The sequence below is a fragment of the Branchiostoma lanceolatum genome, chromosome 3 (genome assembly GCF_035083965.1).
Source record: "Branchiostoma lanceolatum isolate klBraLanc5 chromosome 3, klBraLanc5.hap2, whole genome shotgun sequence".
In the NCBI taxonomy this organism is placed as follows: Eukaryota; Metazoa; Chordata; class Leptocardii; order Amphioxiformes; family Branchiostomatidae; genus Branchiostoma; species Branchiostoma lanceolatum.
In genome coordinates this window covers 10966621-10986334 of record NC_089724.1, presented here as the reverse complement: position 1 = coordinate 10986334, position 19714 = coordinate 10966621, and the positions used below count along the sequence as shown (strand labels likewise).

At 41.3% G+C, this 19714-nt stretch overlaps 1 protein-coding gene across 1 annotated transcript; it reads left to right on the top strand.

The window, feature by feature from the left end:
- Window positions 1-1029: 1029 nt before the first annotated feature.
- LOC136429389 (uncharacterized) lies at window positions 1030-14202 on the top strand. Its single transcript, XM_066419221.1, has 25 exons — window positions 1030-1163; window positions 1521-1586; window positions 1950-1990; window positions 2311-2386; window positions 2534-2656; window positions 2951-3070; window positions 3417-3563; window positions 3958-4099; window positions 4392-4567; window positions 5036-5163; window positions 7414-7498; window positions 8316-8381; window positions 8648-8688; window positions 8874-8949; window positions 9316-9438; window positions 10017-10055; window positions 10181-10232; window positions 10375-10441; window positions 10694-10824; window positions 10949-10986; window positions 11407-11544; window positions 12265-12403; window positions 12833-13008; window positions 13537-13664; window positions 14068-14202. The coding sequence occupies exons 1-25, from the start codon at window positions 1097-1099 to the stop codon at window positions 14158-14160; spliced, it is 2478 nt and encodes an 825-aa protein (XP_066275318.1). The 5' UTR covers window positions 1030-1096; the 3' UTR covers window positions 14161-14202.
- Window positions 14203-19714: the final 5512 nt, after the last annotated feature.

Genomic DNA, 19714 nt, shown 5'->3' with positions numbered 1-19714 from the left:
GCATGTAAGCCTATGGGGCGAAAAAACTCATGAATGAGGCCTAAAGCCTATGTATAGGCTTAGACATCCCACAGGGCGAGGATTAAAAGTCGAAATACCTGAAAATTGATAGCATATGTGCTGAGTAACTCTTTATCAAAGCAGATATGGCATTCCATACTGCAGTGTACATGTATTACCATCAAAGCATGCATATAATTCCATCCGCGGCTCACTGTTGGCAGCTTCTTTCTGCTCTCTGTTGGATATGATCGACATTTGCAACCGTAAATTTGGGTTTGATTCACCTTTTCCATTGTAATTTTGAATACGGTATAAACCCTAGCCTCGCTATCACCAGATGAAAGTCACGTGGCTAATCATGTATGAAAAAAAGAACGTCAGCCATAAAGGACAGGAGGTGGTAATATACCACCGTCACCCAATATGATCCAAGAATTAGATCGATAGCATTGTCATAAACGGACCAGACATGTAGCATTTCCCCCCACCAGTCCCGTCGGTCCTTATGAAGGGAGACATTTTTTCTTCAGGTTTGTTTGGATGTTTTATTGGTGACGTCAACACCATGTATACAGCAAACCCCTCTTTGAATTCGAACGTATTGAAGCGAAGAACAAATGCAAATGTTTATACACACTCGCAGGGACGTTGATTAACAGGAAGGGATTACTCAGGCTAATGAACTATCTATATTGACATGACAGGATTTCTTCCTATTGGAAGTGCCAGGACAATCTTACTGTTGACTAGCTGATAGGAAACAACATTGCTGAAAATAATGTTTTAACAATAGCGATAGAATTGGAAGTCAGCTGACTAGACTAGATGTCTGATATATCATTATTAGATATTATTAAAACTTTAGAGGAAGAACTTTATTGCGCGACAATCGAACACCGTACAATATATGGCAACAACAACTAAACATAGTACAAAGTAGGTGTATAGAAACAGATTACCCATGCAAATAAACTATTCATATTGACTTTTGGTGAAGGCCTATCAAATCACACTTACGTAATACTATAATCATGTGTATAAATGTACGGGGGTACTTAAAAGAGACTTGACTCAGTTTTCTGATCATCTCAACATGTATGCATCGACGGTGTCTGCGGTACTTCTGGTGTTCGGGGTCGGACTGGTGGCAAGTGCGCCAGGTTAGTATACTTTTTGAGCATTTGTGTTAGAGTTCCCGAGGTGTGTATGACAGTGACTATAGCTCATACTTTAACATATGGCTTAAAGTGGCAGATTATTCAATTGCCAACTGTTACAGCAACACTTTCAGTGGGAAGTTTTAAACTGTGTAAAACAGTAAGCCATACCATATTTTTATGAGATCTAAAAATACTTTATACGCATTTCTGAAGAGATAACAATAAGCATACTCCTTCAGATGGTAACTTAACATATGGTGCATAAAAGCAGTAAATATCCATTATGTATTGCTGACAGTAATGTAAACCTTTGCAACCAATAGCTAACCTGCTGTTAATTTTGTACTTTGCATACAGCCGACAGCCTCCGGAGGTCGCCGGAACAAGAGTCTGTCACCAAGGCCATATTGGAAGCAAACAAGGGTATGTAAGCCTTACGGGAGGTCAAATCCTATTTTTGGTGGTTCTGATGGGTCTACACGTTTGCACATATGTAGCTTCTGATAATCTCGCATTTTGTGCCTTTAATTAATAGCGCATGTTTTAAGGAACATCGCATCATTTTTAAACGACTGAAGGGACAAGCCAACTGACCCCAATATGAATAGATAAATGAATAAATGGTTTCAGAGACTTTGTGATAAAAGCAAAAGTTTCCAAGGCAGTCATATAGATCTATAGAGGAGTACGCTTTATCCACATTCTGTTGCTTTCATTCTGTCAATAGCTAGTGTCCTATATTGACTGCGGTGAATTATAGGTCTGACTATCTTGCTCAACCCACAGGATTGAACCTGTACTCGGGCGACATTGCCGGTGTTGATCCTGTAAGTTATACACCAGTACAACAATATGTAGGGCTAGGACTTACATGATGTAATGGTTGTATCTAAAGTGTAGTTCACCATCACTATTACCACCTACATATAGTAAGATGATAATCGGATGTAGCACAGGTTCAGTCATATTAGTCGTGATGTTCTGGCCATGGAGAGAGGGAATGACATAGGCTGCATGCTCACATTTGTTTATGTCAATGTTATAGTGTTCATTTGAGGTAGATGCTGAAAATGTGTATACAACAAGCTATCCTGCCATGTTACCGGAGAAATGTAGCTGATCTGTAGCACTAACTCATCCATTTCAGGACTCTCGCAATGCCATCACCGATGGAAAACGCTGGCCGAACGGAGTGATTCCTTACGTCATTGGCAGCGAATTTAGTAAGTCCACGTTTCTCAGGTAATGTCTTACTGCAACGTCGTATCAAGCTATGATTACAATATCTGCATTGTATGGTGAATATGGAACTTTTATGACAAGAGATATTGTCCAGTATCCAAATCTTCATGAACGGCTTCTCCCTCCAGCGAGTTCCTGCTCTGATACCAACGGGAACTGCGCCGGCTGGGCGTCCGCGGGTGAATGTAGCGCCAACCCCGGCTACATGCAGTCCGAATGTGCGCAGAGCTGTGGCCTCTGCAGCCGCTCCGGTATGTCATAACGTATTCTTACGCAACTCTCTCTATCCTCTTACAAAATGTAATAATTTTTAGCTCGTGCAATGTGGATGATTGATCTAGACATTGGTACAAGTAATACAACGTTTTTTATTAAGAGCATTTGTTGTTGGTATAGAAATCAGCTTGTGTAAATTTCACAGTTTTACCCTTTTCTGTGCGATTAGTAGGAACAAAAATACAGGATGTCATCTTTATGCCACATATATACATTGAACACAATAATCTTCATCAAGCATAAGGGCTTTTATATATCTTACATTACAGCAAGAAGCTGTCAAGACAACCACGACTCCTGTGCCTTCTGGGCCAGTATCGGCGAGTGCCAGGCCAACCCTAACTACATGCTGAACTACTGCCAGCTGAGCTGCAGCGTGTGCCAGACAGGTGCTGGTGTTTTTTTTTTTTTTTTGTTTGTTTTATCAAGATCTTTATTAGCGTTCAATTCTAACAAATTTCACACTATTCTTCATGGAGTCTGCAGTAGTCAGGTGGAGTTCCGAATTAAAGAAAACATTCGCCTTTAACTGTCATATCAGCTCGTGAAGATTGAGTAAAACGAACACCCTGTATGCTTTCCATATTCAAAACAACAACAACCCACGATCTTGTAATTAGAAGCTATGTTATAGACCCCCCCCCCCCATCTCTGTGAAAAAGAAGGAAGATCTAGACAGTAAATATAGATCTGTACAGGATGTGTTTTGACTAATTTGATTTTATCTCCATGCAGGGTGTTCGGATAACAACGAGAATTGTGGATATTGGGCCAGCGTTGGTGAGTGCAACGCCAACCCCGCCTACATGCTGACGAACTGCCAGGCGAGCTGTAACTCCTGTGACGGGGGCACCGATGGAGGGAACAATAACAACGGAGGAGGTAACGACTCACATTATGAATATCATACCAGGAAATTAAAAGGACCCGAGTAACATTCTTTTTTAGAACGCAGATCGCAATATAGCCATCCAATATTCAAATAGCGACAAAATACAATTCTTTCAGCTTAAAACAGAATCAAACCTAACGTATATCTGGAATCGTTGATGAGTGTTTTACAAACGTTGGGATACAAATATGTGTAGACAAAATATACAGGAAGAAAGACGACTCATATATATTCAGAAAGCAAATTGCTTTGTATATCTACGGTTACTAAGATTAACATTGAAACTCAGCTGCAAAAACGCAGTACCTAACTAGATCTTAAATGCACCGTAGTGCGAAAATGTTTACGTTCCAAGCTAACGGTTATGTCTTGTTGGGTCTGCAGGCGTAACGGTTCTAACTGCACCCCCCGGATCGGAGGCTGGTCGGATCCAGACCGCCATTATGGAGTACAACCAGCGGACCTGCCTCCGCTTTGTGCCGAGAACTAACGAACGGGACTACGTCCATATCAAAAGGCTCACCGGGTAAGAATTATATCTGATTAGCCGGCGCGATTGTTTTGTCTATTCTGAAAGCTAAAGATCCATTGATCATATGATACTAATGATTGATATCCATTGATAGTCTTTTGATTATTGATATATCCATTCACGAGTTACCTTCACTTAAAGTGACTCGTGAATTCGCTGTCGTCACGCAAGCCAGAAATCTCTGTCTAGTTTTAAACCTACAAGATGTTTTGTTCAAAAGAGGAGCATTGGTCTTGATTTCATCACGATCGCCCTGTCCATAAGTCTAAGAAATCGTCTCTCCCAGTTGCAACTCGCAGGTCGGTGTTGCCGGCGGGATGCAGGAGCTGTCCCTCGGTACCGGATGTCTGGGGAAAGGCACGATCCTGCACGAGCTGATGCACGCCGTGGGCTTCTGGCACGAACATCAGCGGCCGGACAGGGATTCCTACGTCACCATTTACCGGGAAAACGCAGAATCACGTACGTGCATTTTTAAACCCCAGATATGGTCTTTTCTCGATTGAAGAAGCTCCAGGTCTATATTTAAGAATCCTACATTAATGTAGGATTGCAGGAATTCGTTTAGATCTATATCTAATAGTTTTTGCTCACTAGAAATTGCCTTGAATCGAAATCCACCTACAAACAAAATCATTGGAAAACCCACAAGTAGTCATCCTTTAGATAAATTCAATTACATTCTAGAAGGAGACAACTCCAACTGTGTAAAAATAGGTGAATATGTCAAAGAATGTTTAGACCTTAGAACTAGTAGTGTAAGTGATACGTTGAACTTGAACTCGACATGTTGAAATATCCATATACTTGTACCTAGGACTAGGTTGATTCTTTTGTATCCAATTGTTTGTTTGCATGTATGGCTGTAGAAGGCCTTACGAAAGTCGCTGTAATATTTTTTGTGTCAATATGTCAATTGTCTGTTTTTAGAGCATCGTCATGCCTTCGACAAGCTGTCCAGCTCCCGTACCCTGGGCCTGTCGTACGACTACGGATCCATCATGCACTACGAGAGTCACGCCTTCAGCACCAACGGAAGGGCGACCATCGTCCCCAAGGTAGGTTGATAACATTCACGTTATTTCATATTAGACCATCTTAAGGATTAAATGTAATATAAGAATTTACGCACTTGCATCTTTTTGTGTCAAGTATGTCTCACGATGATGCATGTTCATTGATTAGTGTGGAGTAGTTCATAACATTATCATCCGATTCTATTATTGTTACTTTTAAACATATCATTCAACATAGATATTAGATCTTTTTAAGCTATTCCACACGACTCATATGCATTTGAAGATCATGACAAAAACAAACCCAGGCAATCTTCTATAATATGAACCCCCCCTCCCCACCTGTAGCTTTCGTTGAACGGCGTCGTGCTGGGAGCTGCGCAGGACTTCAGTTCCCTGGATCTGCAGAAGATCAACAAGTTGTACGAATGCTCCAAATAAACAAGTCACTTGTGCGCATGTGCAGCTGGCCTGCTATGATACTCTGTGGGTTGTGCTTCTTTAAACGTACAGCTATAATTGCCAATATCGCTTTCATGTAGCATGGAACATAGTTGAATTATATAACATTTTAGAGAAGGTGTCCAAATGTTACCTTCAATTGCTTCCAAAGTATAGTGGCCGTTAGCCACACACACACATACTAATCACACACACACGCATACTGGCACTAAAACTAACACTAACACCGACTCTAGTACACCTACACACTCTCACTCTCACCTACACACATGCATACTAACATAAATACACGCACACTTTTAAAAACAAGCATGGCTATTCTATTCTACAGCCCAATTTGTCAATGACCTTACGATCGAGAACCTCTTACACTGAAGGTGATAGGTCTACCCGCATTACACGGGTCTTCACAACGACAGATCCTTCAGTGTGAACTTTAATCAATATGAATGAAAAAAGATGAAGGTCGATGTATCAGCCCCAATACATAAGTGCCTTGAAACCATCCTCACACCTTTAGCATTTTGGGTGGGCGTCAAACACATTTCCTACGAATGACGTCAGCACAGATCACAATCATGGGAGACACCAGATGCCTGGAAGTCACGTGGTTCTTTTACCATCGGAAGAGGAGATACCACCGGTAAGGATAGGAGGTGGTGCCATACCGCTGGCACATATGCCATACCGCCATAATCTCGAGTTATGCTCTTGACATACATACCGACCCACCCCACAGCTGGCGTAACTGAAAACATAACCTTCTCGGCGAAGGTAAATATTACCTTCTCGGCGAAGGTAATCATTGGAAACGCCAGATGTAGTCAGGTATGTCCATTCACAGGTTTACTGTCCACATGCAAACACGCAATTACACACAGCCCCCTGCAGTACTGTAGGAAAACGCCAGGTGAACCATGCTCGAACTTGACCTTCGTTCCTACAACCGCGACGCACCTACCAAAAATCACGAAGATCCGTTCACAGTTTCTCGAGTTATGCTCTTGACATACATACCGACCCACCCCACAGCTGGCGTAACTGAAAACATAACCTTCTCGGCGAAGGTAAATATAACCTTCTCGGCGAAGGTAATCATGGGAAACAGCAGATGTAGTCAGTCATGCCTGGACGTTACGTGGTTCTTTAAGCATCGGAAGAGGAGATACCACCAGTAAGGACAGGAGGCGGTGGCATACCGCTGTCACCTAATCTGACCTGAATATTAGATTGGTAACGTATTCAGAAATGTCCCAATGTCTGTCATTGGTCACCTCCCCCCCCCAAAACTCATTCATTTCAAAGTCTTTTGTGTTAAGAAAAGAAATATTGGGTGCACAAAAGAATTATCTCATCTTAAGATCGTATGAAGGTGCACCTGACGATGCATGGTTTTTCTTATTTTGAATTCATGCAAGGGGACCGAATTACAAATAGCTAATATCAACGGTAATCTACTTGCTTAATCATCTGATACCATTTCGAAGTATGGTATTGTATTAGCTTCCGAACTCTAGAACCTTCTGTGCACTTGTTTCCACAATGTTCCTTCAATCAACGACCCTTTAATGAGACGTATTTCAGCAAAGGTTGAAGTATGTCATTGTAATAACTCAGTACTTGTTCCATGGAGAATGTGGAATTAACCTTGATAAAGTTTTCAGTGTGTGTTCAAGTTTCTCCTTGCTTGAATAGTGACGCTAAGTAACAGGAAGAGCTTATCCAGACAAATGAACTATTTACTTTAATAACTTTTCAGTGAACGCCCAAAAGAATAACTTACGTATGGAAATGTGTATAAATATGTCTGGGAATTGAGGTTTGATTCAGCTTGCTAATTGTCTCAGCATGCGTACATCGACTGTGTCTGCGGTACTTCTGGTGTTCGGGGTCGGACTGGCAGCGAGTGTGCCAGGTTAGTACACCTTAAAGGTTTGTCTGAATCAAAGTTGAACTGTAATTGCCAAAGCAAAAAATTGGACTTACCTAGATTTTCGACTGTTCAACCCCTGGACTAGTTTTTGTTAAGGAATGAGCAATCCAATAGTACACGTGACTCGGTGAGCAGTGGATCATATGCTGCAGAATGTCTGTGGCGCCCCCCGTCTCTGCTCACTGAGTCACGTGTCCTATCTGCATAACGTGACGTCACAGAAGCAGTTGATTTCTCATTCCTTGACAAAGGCTGGAGTTGAGCAGTCGAAATTTGGGTAAGTCCATTACATAAGACTTAAATATGGGCGGTAATTTGTCCACGGCAAACATTCGGATGTAGACTTTCACAGAGCTTTCATTGCGAATTCTATTGGCAGTGTTTGGATTATATGGCCTAGGAATATCAATATCTTTTTGTAAAAATACTAGATGGAAGTTATCATCGAGACGTTCTATTTTCTTTTAATGTCAGCCGTGTAGTTGTTGAAGATTATAAATTAATGTGATTTTTGTGCAAAACTGTTTCTGAGTTGTACCTTCGAAACATAGTGGATCTTTTCTTAGATTAATTTACGACAATTTATCAGCATGTAGGACGTAAGTGGTGATGTACCACAAAGTATCTCTTACATAATCTTCATGTTGATAGGTAACTAGTACTTACCACTTTTCACATATTACGTAGATGTGAAATATCCATGCAGTACGGCATGCAACAAAAAAATCTTTACCTTATCTTCGTTTCCTACATATCTACAGAAAACTGATTAACAGTTCACTCTGACATTTGCACACAGTCGACAGCCTCCGGAGGTCGCCGAAAAGGAAGTCTGTCACGAAGACTATCTTGGAAGCAAACAAGGGTGAGTTTTATACAGGAGGCCATTCTTTACTTTGGTGTTTCCGTTCATTGGATGTTTGTAGACGTGTTTGGATTATCAAATAATCCTCACAAATTGTGTGGTTAATGATATATTCGTTGAATGATATGTTTTATATTGAGATACAAGATAACAGCAACAGTGTCATAAACTTCTTGAAAAATGATTTGCAGAAAACCACAGTTATTAGATTGAATTTTAGTGAAATGCTGGCTGCTCAAAGTCTCCGTATCTTGCCCAACCCACAGGGCTGCACCTGTACTCGGGCGACATTACCAATGTACACCGTGTAAGTACTTCACCTACATGATTCGGGGTGATACAGTATTATGTACGACTTACTACTTGGACATAACAGTCGGGCAAATCTCAGCAGTACTACACTACATATGCATGTTGCTCTCCTTTGTCGTTGAAACCGCTTTTTTATCCGGATTATTCTGATATTGAAACTTTAACCATTTCGATATTCAGAACTCCCGAAATGCTATCGACGACGGGTGGCGCTGGCCAAATGGAGTGATCCCCTACGTCATCGGCAGCGAGTTTAGTAAGTCCGTAATCGTCATGTCATTGAACAATTCATTTAGAGAATATCCACTGTACTCTGAGGACGGATTGTCTATAATCTGAATTGGTTGCAAGTTTATGCTTCTTTGATTTGTTCATATATAGCCATGATAGCGGCTTCACAGTTGATCTTTCTCGCTCCAATTAGTTGGTAACTGGGAGATCCTTGTTCGAATTTGAGCCTCGGAAGGGTTTTCCTGGTAGGAGTTGCGCTGTCTTTCGGCAGAGACGTAAAATGGGGCCTCGTGTTCGAGGAGGTGCTTCGTGCACGTTACAACAGCCGCATTACTCAGATGGGTACCTACTAGCTGTAACAATACAAGTGAATATAAGTTTCTTCCCACAGGCACCTCCTGCTATGACACTGACAACGACTGTGGCCGCTGGGCCTCCCAGGGTGAATGTGACAAAGACCCGTACTGGATGTTGGACAATTGTCCCCACAGCTGTAACTACTGTAGTCGCTCCGGTACGGAGAAAATTATACGTCTTATTCTCTAGCTATAGTCCATGTGTGATACTATAATTTCTAGAAGAGAACATTTCCCATTGTAACATTTTGCAAGATATACAACCACAATGCGAAGAATTGATCTTGATAACGCAACCTCCATTCCCAAGTACCGTACGTCGCAAATGTTGCTGATAGAAAAACCTCTGTATACCAAGAATTTCTGTCATAATCAATAACATTATTGCAAGTTCATACCCAAAGGCTAATTGCTGACAAACAGGTACATGGAGATACATGGAAATCGAAATAGTTATCAGGTCTAGTCTACTGTGAAAGTTCTATGTTAACTATGGTTGACTATGGTTGGGTTTCACTTCTTGTTTGAAGGCATGGCTGTGCGATATCAAACTACACTAGATGCAATATATCTAGAAGCAAAATTTCATCTACGCATTGTACCACACATGCTTTTCCCTGAACCTTTCTTCATTGTTCATCGTCTGTTGTACGTTATCTTTTATACTCTTTGCTGAGGGTTTATTTCTGGGGCATCCAGCATACGTCTAAGTGCCTTTCATCTCTCTCCTTTACAGGATCATCGAGCAGAGCACAGAAGCCTGCACCAAGAGCTTGTAAGATTTTCTCCAACTTTCTCGCACTTTGGCTTTACTTTGTTTCAGAAATCTCCTTCCTTGAACATGTTTGATACCCGAAAGCACCAATTGAATTTTGTTACAAAGTGGCATGTCTTTTATAGATTCGGCGAACTGCTATACGGACTCCACCCAAATGAACGGCGACAGCTTTACGTAAGACCCATTTATAATGTCATAAATAATCACCTAAGATATACGAAGACACGTAATCTCGAATGAGAATTTATGTTCCTCCTTGCTGTAACATTTCTCCCAAATCAGTTGTGAACTTACTAGATTGTTTGACATTTTACAGCGTCAACTGTCCTTCTGGGTGCGCGTCTAACGGTGCAGATGCCTGGGGAACTGATGTCTACACGGACGTGAGTACAGATGAAAGTGCAAAATTGATGTCAATGATATATACCCCCGAAAATAATTTCATCAGGTTGGTAGAACATAGGGTATTTGGAGTTTCTTTTAACACAGCAGTCAGAAGCTCTGAAGAAGGTGTCTGGCAGACACCGAAACGTCAGCAGGTGAGATTACCTGGTTGTGTTAAAAGAAACTCCAAATATCCAATGATATATACATTTATCAGTATAGATCACTAAACAGACGCTATTGTTTGCCAGGACTCGGGTATATGCACCGCCGCCATCCATGCCGGCAAACTCACCAACTCGGGAGGAAGTGTGACTGTGTACAGGTGGCCCGGACAGAGCTCCTACCAGGGGTCCAATCAGAACGGCATTCAGACACAGGAGTAAGTGTGCTGCAAATATATACCTTCGTCATGGTTTATGATATAGTTGATGTATGTACCTTGTACCTAGTTGATGTTGCCTTGTCTAAACCTGAAACATACCGTCTTTTACCCTTTTTTCCAGTTACGATGCTTGGGGCAGTTCCTTCGCCTTCGAAGCAGGTAACTTGATTATATCACTGCTTTGGGGAAAAGATACGTCCAAACAGATCTCCGACCCAACTTCCCCCAGTATAATGCACTCCTGTATATCTAGACTGTACATACCCGGGTGGTGTGAGTGTGTGTGTAGGCGGTGGGGTGTGGTGTGGTGCTGCATTAGAGATCTCTCAAACTCATTGTTTTTCCAAGTGGCGCAGATATAAAGGATTTTAGATACTAATATGTTTGCGGTGGTCTATTCTTGTGGTTTTCGTCAGTGACCTTTCTATCGCAAATTCATTACACTGCACATATCCGTTTTCAATGCATTACTACTCTGGATGAAAAATGTCCCCACGTACTCAAACATTTATATGATTTTCATTACGCCATGTTATTTCATTATACATGTGAAAACTATTTCTCAAATCTCTATTACAGAACCTGTCTGTGAAGACGAACACGCGTCCTGTTCCCACTGGGCCGATATCGGAGAGTGCCAGGCCAACCCCAACTACATGCTGAACCACTGCCAACTGAGCTGTGGCGTGTGCCAGGGCGGAGGTGATATCGACGGAGGTGACTATTTGTGTCTGTATCTGTGTCTGAAAAGCCGCGGTATCAACCGTCCTTTGTCGTAACACACCAGCTTCGCACTGAACACCTAACCTTTGCACATCTAACTGCAAGCGTTGTTTAAAGCTAACGTTATATCATGAATACGCATTGCATTCGGTAGCAACGAGTTCCACTCTACAATGTACATAAAGATACCTATTTATATTGCGCAGTGTTAACAGGGAAAGCTCTTTGACGTAGCTTTAGGAATACAGACTATCCTTTTGCAAGCTCTCTGTTAAAACAAAAAAAAACGCCAAAAATCGTCATTTCAAAATATACTCGTTGACACGCATAATTCTTTAAGTATTACTATCATGTACATTCTTGCAAAGTTATATTGATAAATATCGAAGTACAAGCCAAGGAGAGCCTTTTTTTCTACAAATGGGCGTGGCCTTATAAATCTTGATGACGTAATCATGACGTCATACTGATTTGCCTAAATTATCACCTTGCTATAAGGTAATACCTGAAAAAAATTAAGGTTGAGGAAGGTTTGCAGAGATGTATAAAGGGTTTTTTCAAGAACATCCCACAACTCCTCAGCCACCCTTCAACGGTACCTTAAACAAACTCGAGCTCATTTAACGTTAAGCATTTCTATTGGAAGGAATGTAGAAGTCACGAGAGCATTGTGAGGTTCAAGACATCTTTATCTACATCATGTTTATTTTTTAGCCGTACTTCTGACCGCCCCTGCCGGGTCAGAGGTCGGGAGAATTGAAGCCGCCATTCAAGAGTTCAACCAGCAGACCTGTATCCGGTTTGTGCCCCGAACTAACCAGCGTGACTACGTCCACATCAAAAGGCTTTCAGGGTACCCCTTCTATCTTTATTCTGAAAGCTAAAGGTTTGGCTATCGGTCAATGGCTAACATTCAACACTCATCAATGTGAGGAAATTGTTGAATTTCGGCGTGTCGATCGCGTATATCAATGATTCAGTTTTGGGAAATATTTCAAATGAACTGTTTTCAGGGTAACCTCTGTGTCTACAGAGAAATCAATTTTTCAACCGTCAAACAACATCAAAATCAAAAGTAACGCTTGCACTTCCATAGGTTCTACATAGTTTATCTCCCAGTATCTAAAAGTAACATTCTAATACTAAAGCCCGGACAAGATTCTACATTAGTGGAGTGGAATTGACTTTGGTTACTCTGTCTTCAAGGAAGTGTATAGCCGTACAGCGTTTAGAAATATCGTCTCCCAGTTACCATTAGCAATCATCTATTTCTTTCTCCCAGTTGCTGGTCGGATATCGGCGTGAGCGGAGGGGTGCAGGAGCTGTCCCTCGGCAGCGGGTGTCTCTGGAAGGGAACCATCATCCACGAGCTGATGCACGCCGTGGGCTTCTGGCACGAGCATCAGCGGCCGGACAGGGACGACTACGTGACGATCAGGCTGCAAAACGTTGAACAAGGTGCTTTTTTTTACATCTATCGATATCCCTCTCTTTTCTAATTACATGTGCCACGAGTTAGTTTGAGAGTCCTATCGGATATGCTAAATCCCCTCATTGATTATATAAATTAGCTCCTGATTTGCATAATTATCATCTTCTTACGTCGCCGGTGTGTTTTTAAACACCCCTCTTGTTCTACCTTGTGCTGAATGGTTTACTCCAGATGATATTGTAAGGTCCACTGTAATAAAAACAGAGTCCAGGAATGACATGACACAGAACGCAATTCTATAGCATTGCCCTTGAAATTCTGACCTTCAGAAGTATGTTACATGTAAGTAGTTGCGGAAGATGTGTCTATTTGATGAATGGTAGACTTAAATAGCCTGGAGTACAGCCTTGTTAGCTTTGGTCCGCTCCCCAAGATCCGCTAGCCCGGCAGGCCAGTGAATCTTGGTGAGCGGGCCATAGCTAACAAGTCTGGACTCCAGGCTAAGACTAATAGTGAATACTAACAATGACTCAGTGGAATTGTTTGTGACGCAGATGAACAGTACAACTTCGACAAGCAGACCGATACCCGCACTCAAGGGATGTCGTACGACTACGGGTCCGTCATGCACTACGAGAGTGACGCCTTCAGCGCCAACGGGAGGGACACAATCATCCCAAAGGTACGAAGTGGTCCGAAAGTAGTCCGAAATATTTCTCTTCGTAAAACCCCCATTACAGTGGACGGCGATCGCGCTGCTACCTCGCTAAGACCTAAATTTGAGTTATGTAACCCTTCACTTCATAATTGAAATATCGTACAATATGTAAAGGTATGACTGCAAAGACAAGAAAACACACAAAGTGTAAAAAGGTTTCGCTTTTTCTATCTATGAAATTCGTTGAGCGCTGAGCCTCGGTCGCAGCGAGCTCGCCGCCCTAGTGGAACTTTTTTTTTCATCATAGCTATGCGTGCATAATTTCTCTCGCCGAAAGCAGTAATGTTTGGTTATAAAACATACAGATAATGGCACGCCGAATGTTTTATGTTCAGCCTTTCATCTCTATGCCCCCCTCCCCCTGCAGCTTCCGTTGAACGGCATCGTGCTGGGAGATGCAAATGAGCTCAGTTCTCTGGATATCCAGAAGATCAACAAGTTGTACGATTGCAATAAATAAATGGAGCACCGATCACTGGCACAGCTCCTGCAGCTACTATGATATCTAGTGTTTTGTCTTTCTTTTCATATTCATGTCTACATACAGCGTCACAGAACCCCATACTTTCGCTAACTATTATATTATTAATTGACTTGATTTACATAACATATATGATAACTATAACCTACATATCTTGTATGTCACAAATATGAAATCCACATTACGTTACATAACGTTATGGCAAGGTAACATTTGTGCATTAATTATACAAACTATGATCCACCGACGTGACTTCTTCTTACGGCTGGTTCGCAGTTCATTTCAGATGCCCCTTTTCTTTAAGTTACCTTGGCCAAGAAGGTTATGTTTTCGGGTGCGTGTATTTGTCCACACTGAATGGAGGAAGCTTGCTGCCCGATGTGCCACTAGGCACGGTAGGATCTACCCTAAAAGTGTTTATCCGAGAACAGCATAGCTCGATAAGTCGTGGATCTATCTTTATAATTATGGCATTTAGTATGTTGTGAGGTGTTGGCTTCATAGCACAGGGCTCGAAAGACCTCCCTGCAACGGGTTGTAAGGAGAAAATTGGGGATTACAGGAAAAAATCAGACAATTTTAAAGGCTGGAAAAAACAGCAATCAGGATCAGTGAATGAATTATATGCTAGCTGAATAGTAGCGTAGAATAAAGGATTGGATTTCGAGCCCGATAGCAGTTAACGCGTCATCGCAAACAACTCAATTCACACGGCTAGCATATGTAAGCACCACAGGTATCCCCTGTGGGCATGTAAGACAATAGGCAGTGTCGGCCGAACCAAGGACTGCTGTACAGTGTCCTTGGCTGAACCCAACATTTATCTAATCTCTAATTATCTCAGGTAGTCCAACCACCTCATACGCTCTGTGCAGAGTTGAAGGACACACTTAAAACAGACTCCCTGAGACTCATTGAGAAGTTTGTTGACTGAAGACAACTTCCTTCCACACCGAGGTGAGTCAATTAACTTCTTCTCCGTGGCCCTACAAAATAACTAATTCATTTTTGTCTATGAGAGCTAAATTTGTTGAGACGATTGTCCGATCAAATTTTTGGTTCAAACGTCCAAACAAAATGGCGACAAGGACACAGTCAGACGGCACTTAGTTTCAATATTCCATTTCTAACTTTAACTTAAGATACTAATACGTGAATAGCAAGAAGAAGATTTCAAGATCTTGAATTTACTTGTGTAAACATTGACAAACAAGAGTTCTGCGACCTCATATCTCCATGAACAATTCTATTTATGCAAATGACTTACAATCGACCTTGAATTTCGGCTTCACAATACCCGCCCACATACCAAATATCATCGTAATCCATCCAGAGGTTCTTGAGGTTCTTGAGTTACGCTGGCTACGATAGTCCGGAAACACACACACACAGACAGACACACACGCAGACACACAGACACGCCAAAAAAATATCTCCATTTTTCATGGAGATATAAAAGAAACCATTACCACGTTAGTACATGTACAGTTCGAGGTATAGTTACAATTGATCTTGGGATGTTCCTCAGTTTTCTCCACAACTTTTCAACCTGCTTATAGTGTACATACTCTGTGATACCAGTAAAGCTTAGATTTACGTTCCAGTGAAGTAATCTTCAGGGATCTTAACCACTACTGTATATCTTATGATTATACGATATTTCACTATGGGTGGTGAAGTAATCGTCTTCACGAATTTCAGTAATTTTCTCTATCGCTAAATGTAAAATTAAGTTATGGAATGATGCAATAACAAAGATGAACTTCTTTACATCCAGGAACGTCAACGTTAGCGTCGTCTGATTTTCTGCCAACCATGACGAAACCTATCCTGGTGTTGCTTCTTGTTGTTCTGGTCATCTCTTCCGAGATGATGGCAACGGAGAGCTGCGGCGGTGCTTCCAGTGATGGCGGCGGTGAACGTCAGCATGGCTTTTCTGTTTTTATTGCTTTGATGATTTATGTTTCTGTATGTATGTATATATACATGTGTATGTATGTATGTATACATGTGTGTGTGTGTGTGTGTGTGTGTGTGTTGTGTGAGTGTATGTGTGAGTGTGTGTGTGTGTTGTGTGTGTGTGTGAGTGTATGTGTGAGTGAGTGAGTGAGTGTGTGTGTGTGTGTGTGTGTGTGTGTGTATGTGTGTGTGTGTGTGTGTGTGTGTGTGTGTGTGTGTGTGTGTGTTGTTTTATTGTAAAAGTTGTTTATTGGTGACATTTTGATTCAACCCATGCAGGCCGTAGGAGCGTGAGGGAGTGGCTGGCCAACCGCCAGGCCGAGGATGGAGGCCGCCAAGAGGCCAAACGGATTGTGGACAATAACCTGGGACCAGCAGAGAAATGATTAACAGAAAGGTACAAAAAAGTACACAATTTCCTATGACGTGGTAGTTGTGTGCGTTCTTGTGTGTTGTCTACACAAGGTGCATCTGTCTTGGCTATATCATTCTTGTCTGAACAATCATCCCCAAATAAACATGGAGACATTGACATTACATTCATGCCATATAAAGGATTTCCCGACTTATGAAGCCAAATATGTTCTTTTCCAATGATCAAGTGTCTGGTATACACAAATGTACTTGGTGTGTGCACCTGATACATTTTACCAGTCTTTATTGCTGCATCTATTTCAGTGATTGTTACGTTGCACGTGCGTTCAGAAGATAAAATTACCTAAATTTCTAAAAGATTTGAAAGTTTGAGCAGTGGAGTACATTACTCATGGTATTTTTGTCGTACTTGTGTATTTCTGCAGGGAAGTCGGGGTGACTATCACGTGTTCTCCACGTGATCACGGACAGCCGCCGAGAACGTCCCTGGCATAGGCATAAGTTTGTCAACTACAGCGTTGCTAGCGGTATATAAGTGTAGCATTGCAGATCTGAAATGAAATGCGCAATAAGTTTGTGCTCGCCTGAGGTGCATAGTGTATCAACAATTATCAGAAAGAAGGCGAAACATGAGACTCAACATTTTGTTTGTAGAACTATGAAACATATTCTTATGTGATTTATTGATGTGTTCTTTGATATCGCATGATTTAGATATAACCGTTATTAACACTGTAACCGATTTTTTGGATTCATTTAGTTCCGCTGAAATCTCTCTACTGAAAGTTTCACATATGCTTTAAATCGCGGATATGTCCGGTCACCCTATGCTGAAAGAAGCAAATAAAGACTTGAATGTAAATGCATTACGTTTGTATTGTATATGCGTATTTTCTTGTATACGCAGCTGCAGTACTTATCATTCTTATTTTAGGCAAAACCTGCGTTTCTTGCAAATCCTTTGAAGGGGTCAAAGTAGAAAACAACCTTTCCTGGCAAATTGTAACTAATCAAACAAGAGTTCGGAGACCCCATATCTCCATGAACTATTCTATTTATGCCAATGACTAACACATTTACATAATACATGCTTGTTCATGAACACCTTTAACGAACTTACACATGTCGTAATATTGACAGTCAAGTCATTTACCACTTAGATGAATTATGGTGCTTTTGCATTAACTATACAAATTAGGAATTGATTTGCATAATTTGTATATGTTGATGTTCCACTTACCATAAACTACATATGTTACATGCATTTGAGACACAAACACAGACAGACAGACAGACAGACAGACACACACACACACACACACACACACACACACACACACACACAAATTTATCTCCATTTTTCATGGAGATAAAAATGCTAATACGCAGCTCATACGGTCTTGAATTCGAATATACGAACAAGTGTGACGACAAGATAACTATCATCAAATTCCGGACACAGAGCGCCCCGGGCGTCAAGTATCTTTAAATGTGTTGTATAAACTTTCATGTTAAATTGGTACTTTGGTTAGGCACACTGCCAAAAGAAAATTCAGGTAAATGTCGACATCCCTCTTCATGAAGTACCCTTTTTGGCGACGCCTCAGGGGCGAGCCAAATTGGTATATATTTTGTGTGCAGTTTTCAAGAATTCTAGGAATTGCACAGGAATGTGAAAGTCCACGGAACGATAACTCAAGAATGCCTGGCCATGGATGTATTGCCTTCATATTTTGTAGGTGGGTAGGTCTGTGTGAGACCTTGACATGATTGGAATTTGGGCCCCCTAGCAACTTTCTATGGTACTGCAGGGGAACTTTTGCTTTTCAAATCTCGTGTTCTGAACATGCTATGGTCATGATTTTTAGTGGTGGATAGCTCTTTGTTGGGAAACTAGGTCCTGTAGATTTGGACCCACTAGCGGCATTTTTTGGAACTACAGGAGCTAATTTTGTCTCAAATTTTGAAAGAGAATAACGTAAGAAGGAGCTGACGGATCGTCATAATTTTTGGTGTGTAGATTTACATAATCATATGCTAATTATGCAAATCCATATCTGATTTGTATAATTAATGACGAAGCTGCATACCATTATAGGACTCTCTAACACATGATGGCACGATATCTTTTTTTGTGAAAACAAGACTTTCATACATTGGACAACTTGTGTTATTTGGGTAGAGAAGGTGATCAATTGATATGATTTATGCGAGGTCCTTATTTGCATGCGGACTGAAAAACGAAAACATTAACAGAGACTACCGTCGCCATGGTAACATCTTTTTTTGTTGCCAATCTTGTCTCTTTTTCTTTTTCTTCTTCTTAATGTCTTTTTTGTGCCCTTGTGTACTTTGTGCTTTTGTGTCCTTGCTGTCTCTGTTGGTCATACCAAGGACCCAAAAGTACGGAGGACACCGTTGATTTGTGTCCATTGTGCTCTTGTGTCCTTGATATGAACTGTGGTGATCTAGCTACGGTTCTGTGGTCAGTGTTTGGTGTCTGCTGATTGACCGAACAACCACCTTACAACATCGGACGTGCTTAAAGGGCGTTTTCTAATTTGATAAGGCACGTCGTCGTCGACTAAAAGCAAGATTATGTTAAACCCATAATTCTCACATGTTCAACCTTACCAGGAGTGCAACTTGCGAGCCTGGCTGTATATATCATTCTTTTTTTTATTACCTTCGCCAAGAAGGTTATCCTTTCGATGCCGTTATGTGTGCGTGTGTATGTATGTGTGTGTGTGTGTGTGTGTTTATCTTATTTGTTTGCAGAAAGAATAAGCCGAGAGAAAAATGGTGGACTGAAGGCATCCGTATGAGTATACTAGTAATGATGACTATATTAAACCACACTGGAGGTGAATAATTTTTAATATGTTTCTATGTGGCTATTTCTACAGTTATCAAAGAGGATCGGAACATATGCCACTTTCCCAGTGGTAGAAAGAATAGTTAGGAACACGTACTGTTGTCAGCCTGGGTCACATCCGTTAATCTGTCCGGGATGCCGACAGAGCCAGAACGTTTCTCCGCACAACCCAAAATTGGACAAACCTTTAAAAACATTCATTGCAGAAATAAAATAAAATAAAAGTTTAGATCGCGCCGTTTTCCGTCGGTTAATTTGTCACCTGCACAGGATTCTTAAGCATGTTAGCAAGGTACGTTATACGGCAAAATCCACGGCGCAGAT

Excerpts from the sequence above, each read along its gene's own strand:
- LOC136429389 (XM_066419221.1), top strand. The coding sequence starts at position 1,097 with ATGTATGCATCGACGGTGTCTGCGGTACTTCTGGTGTTCGGGGTCGGA. Across the intron at positions 7,499-8,315 it reads ACTGGCAGCGAGTGTGCCAG|TCGACAGCCTCCGGAGGTCG; the intron begins GTTAGTACACCT and ends ATTTGCACACAG. Across the intron at positions 12,404-12,832 it reads CACATCAAAAGGCTTTCAGG|TTGCTGGTCGGATATCGGCG; the intron begins GTACCCCTTCTA and ends TCTTTCTCCCAG.